This window comes from Motacilla alba, chromosome 4 (assembly GCF_015832195.1).
Source record: "Motacilla alba alba isolate MOTALB_02 chromosome 4, Motacilla_alba_V1.0_pri, whole genome shotgun sequence".
In the NCBI taxonomy this organism is placed as follows: Eukaryota; Metazoa; Chordata; class Aves; order Passeriformes; family Motacillidae; genus Motacilla; species Motacilla alba.
In genome coordinates, this window is record NC_052019.1 from 56,060,571 (window position 1) to 56,072,832 (window position 12,262).

The following is a 12,262-nucleotide window of genomic DNA, read 5'->3' on the forward strand; positions in this document are numbered from 1 at the left end:
AAGATGATTGTTTATGATTAGCTGCCATTTAGCCAGATGGGGGCAAGGCCAAGAGTCTGCTATTTTACTTACAGTGTAGCCAATTCTGATCACTAATAAGAGACTCCAAAAGTATGTGTTAATTTTACCAAGACAGTAGGTTCTTCATTTTTGCCCTTTTCTTCATTCTTGTTTTGTTATGGTGGTGTTGTGACCTTAGAATTTATTAGAGTTGTGAAGTTGTTGGGTATTAAACCCAAACATCTTACCTGTACCCAGAGAGCAAGGTTGTTTTGTTTTCAGTGTTCTTTTGAAACTTGGAAGTTGCTGCCTGGCGCCTGCTGATAGCATCCCTTTTCTTTCAGAGAGAAAATAGCGTTCTTTTACATTTTGGAAGCTTGCATTGCAGCTCAGGAGTGTGAAGGTGCCATCTGTTCTCCCGTGCTCCAGGTTTTTTTGCCTTCTCTCCCACCAAACTGTATCTCCTGACACTTGTGAAGTGTACACACACTCAAGTTTTCCTATCCTAGGCCTGCCTTCAGATGGCTCAGTAGCAAGGTACAAGGCTGTGAGATGGTAATGGTAGCCTTGTCTGAACCTCTCCTTTTACTTAGGCAGCTCCTCCCACTCTTTGCTTTGAGTGAATGCATAATTCAAAGTGAAATGATTTATGTGTTACTTGAGTGAATGAGTATCCTTTTTAAATTTTTTTTTAATGCAGCATTGTTTATGAGGATGTTGTGAGATACATGAAGGAGCATAAAGCTTGCCCGTGTTCTTGTGGAATACAGGAGGACAAAACCAGTTATGAGAGCAGTAATATATCTAAATGTGGGTTGAAATAGCACGCAGGGCAAAAAAAAGACGGGAGGATACCAAAAAAGTTGATCTTGCTGAAGCTCTGGAATGCTGAATCCAGGGGTGGGGAAATGGAGGTGGTTTGGGAATATTCTCAAGCCTTTGTTAAATGTTTTTTCAGTTGGGAACCATGTGTATTCCAGACCCACAACTTGTGTTTATTCCTCTCTCTTTCTACCTTTATTTTTTTTCCAACAAGAAACCCAGATTATTAAGTCCTCAGATTTTATGTCTTTTGTCCAATTATTGCTTTTGCTTTGTAGAATCAGCAGGAAGAGGCAGTAATATTCTATATTTCTAGACAAGAGTCTTTTCCTCCTAAGTCTTATTCCATGTGTTTATGTCAGGCAGCTGTTCTCATTAGCTACCTTGAAGACTCATTTGGACCCCATTTTTAAAATTTCCATGTTATGACAGCCTTTGTTTAGCTGGGAAGGTTGCAGTTACAGGTTACAGTTAGGGATACTGTAAATGTCTGGATTTTAGGCGCTCTCTTACTTTAAAGGTGCATTTTTGAATAAGTGAAAATTTCTGCAGGCAGCTGTTGGTAGCAAATTCATCCCAGCAGATTAAGCCCCAGAGGTTTGAATTTGGGAGCCTCTGTAGAATTGGGTTAAATGAGAGATTGGATTTGGGGGGGGGAAGTGAATAGTTGCTTTACAAATGTAGCACTGTGAATTTATTGAAGTGCACATACTTCCTTTTTCTCTTGAATTCTGTGTTCTGGGTTTCTGAGTTCACTGCGGGCCAGTTGAGTCATACACAATGGCACATCTGTTTACATGTGAAAGCAAAGGAAGGGGCAGTTTACACGTCTCTGTGGTGCTGCAGTGTGATTTAAATTCATTTGTGACAAAATAGCTTCTCATGTGGTCGGTCTGTCCAGTAGAACAATATTCAGAAATAACTTTAATGAATCTGAGAGGTAGGATAATGGACTGATGCTATTTTGGTTAGAGAACTCCAGCTGTTGATTTTTCTGAGGCAATAGATACTGGCTTTTCAATGAAGAAGGTATTTGTGGGATATCTGTAAAATACAAGTACTATGGCATCAGCAACTATTACTTTGTGCTGAGTTTTACAGCTTAACATTAGGTAGTAAACCAGCTCTAACAATTGCATAATTGCACTGCAGAATGGCACCTGCTTTATCTCATCTAGCGAGCTTTCAGCAGCTCACACAATCTGAGATTGTCAATTTCTGGTCAATACATTGCATTCTCAGTTGGATAAAACATGTAAATTAAAACAGACAAACCACTTTGTTAGACAAACTCTGTCTGGGCCTGTTGTTAGTTTACATACCTTATCCCAGATGGCATGATCCAGATCCAGAAAACAGGGTTGTCTTTCTAAATCCCGGACTCTTGAATTCCTACCAGACCCTGGTGTTGTCATTGTTAATCTCTCTGTTTTCCTTTCCAGCCTAGCACTAGAGATGTGCGTTCTCTGCAGTTTTCCAAGGCTGCATTTTTCTACATTAGAGTACATCTAATCTAAGGTAGATTAGATCCTGCCAGGCCCTCTGCATCAGATGGGGCTCCCTGGGGAGTTGCCTGGCTAGCTGGTGACTTGGACTGCATGTGCAGTACAGCTTTTTCATGTAGAATGTGAGTGGTGGAAATCTGGCAAGTTAAAATGAGCCTGCTGCCCTGGAAGTCTGAATGGGATAGCTTTCTTTGTTAGTTGTTGGATGTGAATCCCTATCAGGAATTTGAATTGGATCTTGATGTCCTTCTTGTTAAACCTATACTGGCTTGCCTAAGATAGTTCCAGTTTTCTCAGCTGAAAAGAAAAAAAGGAAAAGCAAATATGAATCTAATCTATTGGTTTAACTCATGGGAAAGAAGTGAGTCCCAGCTTCTTCTGAAGGACAGTTAATGTGTTTAAGTGGTATTATAGTACCACTTTCCTGTAATAGACACCCACCAGTAAACTTCAAAGAGCAAACAAGAGCTCTCTCCCTGTCATGAAACTGTCGGTTTAATTCTGCCGCCTTCTCTGTGCCGCCAGAAATTATTCTGTAATGATGTGTATTTGAAAACCTGTGTATCTGATGTGACTGGTGTTCAGGATAATGAAATTCCAAGCTGAATGTGGTTCTCTGATTTCTGTTGAAGTTGGCTGAGGTGAGGCTCTCTGTAAGTGACTTGTCTGGGCATGCAGATCTCGCCTTGCGTAAATAGCGTGTTTTGTTATTTTATGCTGCATGGGGTGCCTGGGAAGTTGTGCTCCGCTGGTTTTGATAGGGAACTTGAAAAAGCACTAAGCAGCACAAAGACAGACTCTCCAACTTGTAATGCATCCTCTACCTTTGCATCATGCTTATTTCGCTTATTCGTACAAATTTTATATATTCATTTTAGTTACAAATTCTTAAAACGTGCTTAAACTCAAGGGCTTTTTTCTATTAAGGTATGAAATCGTTCAAAGTGTTCTGGTATAAGATGTAATCTAAACAGTGAAATGTTAAGGAAGGTAACTGATCCCATTTTGCTACAATGTGCTTGGTGTTTGTAGAAGTTAAATCAGTTTTGAAGTCTCTCTTCAGTCACCAAAATTAAAAAAAAAAAAAACAAACCAAAAAACTCAAGAAACTAAGACAGCAAACTAAGGCCATTCAGAATTCCCAGGGAAAACTGTAAATATGGGAGATAAGTTGTTTTATTGTAGTCTTTAGCTTTTGTTGTCATTTTTCAGCTCCTTCTCAGCCAGACAGTTTGTCTAGAAGTTTGTCCTTGCTATTGGGACTTCTGTATGAAAAGCCAAACTTTAATTTGATCCCAGAACTGGGACTTTGTGACCTTTGGAAAGCAATTCTTAATTAGAAGCTTAGCTTGGACATGATCCAAGTGCCTTCTTTGAAGTTAAATCCTAATATGATACATTAGAATTGAGAAGAACTTGCTGGCGTAGAGGAGAGAGCATAAATTATTTGGATGACTATGCAAGCATTAGAGATAGAATATTCTCAATATTTACATTTTAATTGAGTATTTGCAGGTCTGCAGTGCATATTCTGTCTGTGTCCTGGAAGAAAGGCTCTTGGTTAAGAGGGGGTGCAGTGCTGGGGGGATTGTAGGGGGTGTACACAGATGTTTGTGTAGGCCAGCAGAGAACTGGACTGAAGATGCCCCAGCAGCAAACAGTTCCACATCTGTATTTGTTTTCTCTAAACTGAGCAAAATGGATATAAATCTAGAGGATTTACATGAAATTTCGGGATGTATTTTCTTAATTGCCTTGAAACTTTGCCTGATAGCCCAGCATGGAAAGGTTGTTGAATGCTTCCAGCAGATGAGAAGAACATATTTGCTTGTGTTCTTGGATTGTGGTCTTGATTAGGGAGAAGGATGTGAAAAGACAGGAGTGTGGTCCTGTCTCCAGCTCTACTTGTGAGTAGGTTTGAGTCTTGTTGGGCCTTATGTGGGGGTCTGTGACAACATTGAGATGAACAATGCGTGGAAATTTTGCTTTTTGTTTCTTGGTTCATGGACTTCTTGGCCTACAGCATGGCACCAGCCCCTGCTAACAGGACGAGTCAGGAGAAATCAAACACCCTGCAGAGTCCCATAGCATGCCACCACCTACAAACACTTGTCTTGTGGTTCAACTGCATATTTCTGTTGTACCACGGGTTTGGTTTTTTCAAAATTTAATGTTTCAAAGAACCAGAATGGAGCCATAATTTGTGTGCAATTTGAGAAGCCCTGGCTGCTGACTAAGTGGAAAAAAATAAGTTTGTTTAAAATCTCACGTCATTTTTTATTGTTCCCTCTCCATCATCTTGCTTCAAAGTCAGTTCAGCAGATTTGAAAAACTTACAGCTAATAAAACTACTGGGAAACAAGAGGTCTGGTTTTAGTTAAACATTTCAGTACTGTAGCTCAGTGTTGTGTGTGGATTGATGCCTCACTTAAGGGCTAGGAGCATTTTGAAAACACATCTCTAAAAGCTACCCACTGAATTTGGTTTTTATTTCCCATGGTAGGCAAGTAATTGCTAGACTGGGGGCAGAGTTCTTTGTTGTAAAATCCACAACGTTCAAAGTAGCCCTTGTGGAAGATTGAAGCAACCTCACTGCTCCCACACGGTCCCAGTGGATTCTTTTAATCTTTCTGTAGGTCCATACCGTTCCTTTCTGAGAGTTAAATGGTAAAATGGTAAAATGTTCTTTGGATAAATTGGATTTTATCCTGCTAAACTGTGCAACTGCGATGGGCTAGCGAGACCTGTTGGTTTCATGAGTTGATTTGTACCTTTGCTTACTGTAGTTATGATATTTTATGAAAATCCTTTTGCTAGGATTTTCTTCTCTTGAGAAGCTGAGAGGGCCTCGGCTTCAAGTGTAAACAATTTGTTATCTGCTACTGTGGAATGCAGCAGGTGCTTTCTCGATTGGTCAATATGGGATGTTTCTACTTGGTGACCAATTGAGGAGGCAGCAGCTCTCAGACTCTCTGGAAATTACAGAACTTTGTTATTCATTCTTTTTTACTCCTGTCTCGCCTTCTAATGATTCTTTCTCTCTGTTCTTTGTAGTATAGTTATAGTGTGGTCTTTTTTAATGTAATATATATCATAATATAAGAAACCAGCCTTCTGAAATGGAGTCAAGATCTCTCCTTCCCTTCACCAAGTCCAGACTGCCCTGAAAACCACCGCATCAGCTTACCTTTCCCAGTTTTCTTAAAGATTCCCTACACAGCTCAAGTGAGCTGGGTAAAAATGGGAGGGATAAAGGCTTTTAAAGAGGAAGATTTTGGAAACAGTCCAAAGTGAACATGAACTAGTCTTTAGTTCTTGGAGTACTGTATTATCTTACTTCTTTTCATGCTTCTTTCCTGTTTGGAATTTTTCCTACTTCTGTAGGAATTCTGTGTGTGTAGGGTTGTTGACTAACCTGTCATCTGACCTAATAGAAGTTATGCAGCAGGTTTATTGGTCCCTCAGAATTTTTCACCATGTTTTGTTTTCTGGGTGTGAAAAGTTGGAACATCTGATTTCCTTGTTGCAGCCCCAGAAATATCTGCTTATGTGTTCCCCATTTTGTATTCTTGCATTGCATATTCCTTGCTGTAGTGACTGGCACTTGTTTTCACAGAAGTTACATGTGCTTTTTCTATATCACTGCTTTTGTTTTCAAAAACATTAACTATAGTCAGACCAGAAACAGCCTTCTGCAAATAAGGACACCTGAGGTTTTTTGTCTCATTTTGACAGTGAAGCATTGCTGTTCCCAAGATGTAGAGAGTGTGCGTGTGTGTTCTGCTTTTATGCACATTCTGTGTATGGTTGTTGGTTTGTGCTCAGGAAAGTTCTGGGAGGTGGTTGCAAATGTCAAGTACATACCCCCTTCTGTGGAGTCCTTTGCTCAGTATGTTATTTATGTAATCCCCTGAGAGTAGGAACTGAGACTGCTGTATTGATTTCTCATCACATCAGTTTAGCTGTTCTGGTTAATTAAATATCCTCTAGGGGCTTACTAATTGATTGTTAATCATATTTTGTGGATGTCAGAGATGAGCTGAATTACAATTTTCCAGTATTTGCTTTATCTCTTTGGATATTTTTTGTTTTATGTCATAAAGGAGCCAGGGACCGAGTTCTGGTGATTGCTTTTTACATGCAAGAGGCACACACCAAACATTTGCACCTGGTTTGTTTGCAGGAGGGATCTTTTTTTTTGTCTAGGGTCTCAATGGGGTTTTTTTAATACCAGTTTTAACTTGGAAGTGATGTTGAGGGAAGTTCAGAGGAGGTGGCTGCATTGGGATAGTAAAGAGTGGCCAGGCTGACCACAGAACCTCAGAATAGAATGGGACTGCCCAGCATCCCCTGGGTGTTTGCTTTTAGACTCCATAGCCACAGGCATTTTAAAATTGTTTGAAAATATTTTTTAAAAATTCAAATGTTTGTATTTGATTTTTACATTATGACTGTTGCTTTCTACTTCTGATACCTTGGTTTAAACTTTCAGAGCCTTTGAGAAGGTACAAATCTTATCACAGCGATGTTTATAGTACTTCGAGTGAAAGTCCATCTGTTATTTCTTCAGAACCAGATTTCAGGCAAGGTAAGGCCTATGTTTAAAAACCAACCAACCAACCAAAAACCCAAAGAAACAAAAAACCTAAAGAAAAAAGTTCAAGACAAAAACCAGACCCAAAAGCTTTTAGTAGGAGTCTTGATAATTGTCCTGATACAAAGTTCTAAGATGATGAAATTACAACATCATATACAGAACAGCATAATGTGCAGTCTGTTCAGAAATGAGTTTGACATTTAGCACTCTGGAAGGGAACTTGGTAAGAAAAGCTGGAAGTAGTTAACTTTTTACTAGAAGTGTTCTTTTTTTAAATAACAGAAAATGCTGCAGAAAAAATGATGGAGTTGGCATTAGTGCACAGTAACAGTGAATTACAAAAGCCTCATATGGGAGCTCCGTGGTATAATGATATTGCTGGGTTTTACTAAGAGGGTTAAGTGGTTTATAATTTATATGCCAAGGATTTCAGTGTAATGCTAAAGTACTACATAGTACAGGCTGTTAGTAAGATAAATTTAAGTAGTTTATATTAAATCAATTGCTTGAAAAAGCAGGAGATGATACAAAAGATTGTTTTCTAATGTATTGTAGGAAGAATCATCTTTTCAGAGTCATTATAAAAAAATGGAGATAAATAATTTGGTGAAAATTAGGAAAGAAAACAATAGTTAGGAAGCTGATGTATAGCTAGCTGCACTATATATATTCTGTATGCACAGAATTCCAGCCCAGCCTCCATGTACTCACTGATCTCTCAGCCTTCTTTGTCATTGTCTGTCCTTGTGCTTACTGAGCCAGAAGCCTGAGGAGCAGTAACAAATACTGAGGCTCCTGTAATTTCCCTTTGCTTGCTTGCAATTTGGAACAGACTGTTTATGTGTTCTGGTCCAAAGTCAGCAACTCCTAAGTTTGTACAGACAAGATAGAGCTGCCTTCTGCTGTCTTCTAGTAGTAGTATATCTGGGCTCAGTGAAATGACTGTAAAAAACCCCTATTTCTAATTCAATGTGGCTTTAGTGTGTTCTCCAAGAGCTCTCCTGCCAGCTCTGTTTGCTGAGGGTCCAGTAAGAGGGGGAAGTGAAGTACTGTGCAAAATCAAGCTCAAAGTGTAGCGTCTCAGGTGCTGCTACAGGAAGATCTCCCAGCAAAAGCTGTAATTTTACAAAGAGAATCACAGGTTAATATATTGCCAAAACAAAGCAAAAAAAAATCCCTATAAATTATAATGAGGAGTCAGGTTCCAGAGATAATGATTTGAAGTTCAGATACTGCTTTCTTAACTTCTTTTTTTTGTGTACTGAATGCATAGTTAACTAGCTGCTCTCTTTCTGGTCTGGAATAGTTTTGTGTGATGTCTCTGCCATGTTTGTCTCAACTCATGGCTGACAAAAAAGATATGTTACCTTGGGAAGGGGTCTATGAAATTTTGTGGAGTTTTATTTTGATTTCTTTTAGGCCTTCCTTAGTATCCTTCTTCAAAGGACTATCAGTGATTTTTGTTGGGGTAAAACTGTAAGATAGCTCTGAAAACTGAAATCAGCATTATAATGTTAATTTGTTTGATACTGTCATGCCATTGTGCAGAACACATAAATTTGATTCCTTCTGAATAATCTCACATGACTGATAAATCCTTGAGGTTTAGGTGGGATTGCTCTGTGCTTTGTTGCCCAAGGTATTAATTTGTCTTTTGGTTTGCTAGTGAGAAGAAATGAAGCTTTCAAGAGAGATGATGCCAGTGGTGTGTTATCAGGTGCTGATGATATCTCCACATCAAGTCAAGTTAATTCTCAGAGAACAAGGTAAACCCTTTGAAAACAATATGGCTTTTTCTTTATCAAAGAATGTATTCTAAATCTGCAGGTGAAGTTTTTCACTCCCATCCCTGCTTCTGGTTAAGATTAAAAAAGCAAGGCATGTAATACTTGAATGAAAATAGCATTTCAGAATTATATATTGCATTCTGAAGTAAAAGTCTCATGATGCACTGTAATGTAGAGGTAAGTTGGGTGCCCACATTCAGTTCCCATGTTTAGTGGAGACTGGATTAAACTCAGGTTGTTATGACTGTCAGAAGGTCAGAGGCTATATTCTGCTTGGAAATATTTAATTATTTTTTACTCATACTTTTCCAGAATAAAGTTTTTGAAATTACTGATATTAATACGTATTTATTGGTGGGGTTTTTTCATTTAATAAGAAATGGAAGCATGCTTATTTCCTTGAAGTAAGTCAAAAGCAATGCATTTGGTTTAGTTGTTTTGGCAAAATCTTTTGTTCATGTTTTTTGTGTTTGGATTAATTTTTTTTATTAATACCTCATCACTTACTAAGCAGTAACAGTTTATGCTTTTTGAGAATTACTTTGCTGTGTAGTGTATTCAAATACAGCACCTCTGTGAGTTTCATTTTTCCAAATGCCATTCATCAATACAGCTTTAAAAAGCAGGTCCTTCAAAACGTTGAACATCACCTTTGACGCAGCATCTTTTTAATACATCAGAAGCATATCTTGCCATATCTATTACCTTTTAAGAATGGTTCCACTCTAAAGCTTGAAAATTTTTACTGACATTGACCTTTTGGATTTAAAAGTTTCTTCTGGTCTCTGCTAGATACCTAATCACCTTGGAAGATTTTATCAAAATTATGCAGATAATTTTTGTAGCAAGGGGTAAAAAATAAAGGCACATCTCTTTCTTGCCCTTTTCCCTCATCACATCACAGCAACAAAGCCTTCCCTTGGCAGCTTTCTTCTTTGTATGCTGTAGATCAGGAGCAATATTGCTGTTGTGCTCAATATTCTTGGATATAGATATGTTTTTGGCATATGTTGGAGGAGAATCTTGCTCTGTCCTATTAAAGAAACTTGGAAATGTGTGAAGATTGGGCCTGTGTTGGGTGATGTGACACTGCTGGTGAATGTGTCCTCCATGTTCACTTAAAGCAAAGGATAAACAGGGCTTAGAGCCATGAAAATAAGTGAGTGTCTGCTCCTTGCACTGTATTGTGTGCCAGAAGTGGATCTGGGTAAGGCAGGGTCTCAAATGAACTGCGTCTCAGGGCAGGTGAGCACGAGAAGAGTTCCTTGGAGGCCGTACAGCTTTTGGTTACCTCGTTTGATGAATTGGTTTCCTTACTACCTGCACTTTGCCTGAGAAATGCAGAGTCATCTAAAAACCTATATATTGGCATTTCTGTCAGGGAAGAAGTATTTGGGTGCAGCTTAACTGTGTCCAGACAGTTTTGTTGTCAGGAATCTGGTATCTGTGTAATGCTGTATGTGTTAGTGGTGTCCAAGCACTCATGGGAATCCAGCCTGTTTTCACATAATGTATGTGCTTTTTGGGCAGACTTCTAAGGGTTACTGGTTTATATTTCATGTAATCCTGATATAGAACTGTACATTTTTACTGTGTGTTTCACAGTGTTTTAGCACCACACTAAAAAGGCAAATCCGATTATTTTATGTACACAAATAATATATAGATTTCTTAACTTATTTGCCCTTTTTTTTTTTTTTTTTGGTGAAAACTGCTAAGTCAACTTTCCTTCTGCTTTGCCTGGAACCCAGGAAATTGCCCATTCAGCACCGTAGTTATGCTTCCAAATAAACTGGCAGTAATTTGCGGATGCTGATAGAGAACTTGTGTTTCTATTTACAAAGTATTTCAGAAACAGAAAGTAGTATGTGGTATGTAAATGAGTCACATTGCAAGTGAGTCATTGTTGTAAATGAATCAGGCCTATTATGCAAGTGAAAATGCTGAGGTGAAGCAGCACATAGTTTCTCATGGTTCGTTTCACATTATTTTATATTACTCTGTTAAGACTGGTACCTTTAATGGATGTAATTTGTAGATGTGTGAAATCCAGAAGGAAAATATGTTTTGCAAGCACAGCATAGACTTACCTGATGTACTTAGCAACGGAATGAATTTTGTGTGTATGTAACTATACAGTATTTTTTTAGTATTTTTTTAACCTCCTGTATCCTTTACCTCCACTCTGATACCACTACACTTGCACAAAAATATCATGGTAGGGTACTACAGGTAGTTATTTACTGATTTTCATAATTGTTCACCCATTTTTATAGGTGAACACGTTTGGGTTTTTTTTCTTAATCTAACTACCAGACAGTATGTATATCCAAGATGAAAAAATGAGAGTGCCAGCTAGTTTTACTGGCTTTTTTTTGCAGACCTACTGACAAACAGCACAGAGGCCACAAGCAGAATTCAGTCCTGTACTAATACTTACATTATACCTCCATTGCTAATGAGAGCTGAGTAGAAAACAGCGTGCTCTCTCTCTCTCTTACTACAGCAGCTCCTAAGTGATTTCAGTGCTAACAAGTGTAAAAGGAATTCCATTCAATATGGTGGTTAGTTAAATGGGGGATTTTTAAGAAAATAACTTGATATTTTTATCCAGGACATTTCATGTTGCTGCTCTAAAATGTCCTGTATTGCAGTACACCATGGCTTTTATAGAGTCAAAAACCTCAGGTCTCAAAGTAAAACTGGTGCTAACAAGTAGTTCCAAGGAGCAGGATCTCAGAGTTTACATGCTTTGGCTGGCCATTTGATTCCACGGTTTGGGGAAGTATATGCAACTTAATCCTTTACTTAAATTCCATCAGTACTTGGGAGCATGTTTCAGTGTCTCTCTTGCATTAAGAGACAACAGCTGTACTTGAGTACATATTAATTTTATTGCTCCTGTGGCATATTCGTAGAGCCAGTCTGTTTAATTATCCACAGAATTATGTTGATAAAATTGTGTTATCAGCTGAGTTATCAATTAAGTTATAAAATCAAATAGGAGGATTTGTATTTGAGGGAGATTTCTTTGAAAAGAGGCAGCAAAGCTGTTCAGAGTTGTCAGAAGTTGCAGCTTGTGCTGTTTGGGTGGGCATGCCCTGATGTTAAATTAGCAGGAGCCATAGACATTCAGTATTACCCTTCTTGTGGTCTGTGACTGTTGTTATCCTGAGCTTCTTGGAATGCATTCCTTGTGGCAATGGCTTGTGTCTTGTTTCCTCTCTGCTTCTTATATTCCTTGGTTTTTTTCCTTTTTTACTTCTGTTTTCTTTTTCTTCCTTTACTATTTCTTCCTTTTTCTCTCTAGGAGCAGCAGCTGACATGGATCTCTTCCTTCTTTTGCCTTTTCCTTCCAGTAGATTTCATTTTCATACCCTTCCTGCCTTACCAAAAGGCATCCATCTTTCTCAGTCTATTCCTGACCTTCCCACTGCACTAATCATTAGGGAATGCCTGCCTACCTGCTTCCCTTCTTCCAACTTCCTTCTCTGATCCAATACCTGCTAATTTCTTGGTAAGTACACCAGGTGAAGAGAGAATTCACTTCC

At 38.5% G+C, this 12,262-nt stretch overlaps 1 protein-coding gene across 1 annotated transcript in view; it reads left to right on the forward strand.

Moving 5' to 3' along the window:
- Positions 1–12,262, forward strand: part of PTPN13 (protein tyrosine phosphatase non-receptor type 13) — a 112,015-nt gene that overhangs the window by 57,827 nt on the left and 41,926 nt on the right. Inside the window, exons 8-9 of the mRNA XM_038134696.1 lie at positions 6,820–6,915; positions 8,591–8,690. Of these exons, the coding sequence (XP_037990624.1) occupies positions 6,820–6,915; positions 8,591–8,690 (196 nt within the window). The remainder of the gene's footprint in view (positions 1–6,819; positions 6,916–8,590; positions 8,691–12,262) is intronic.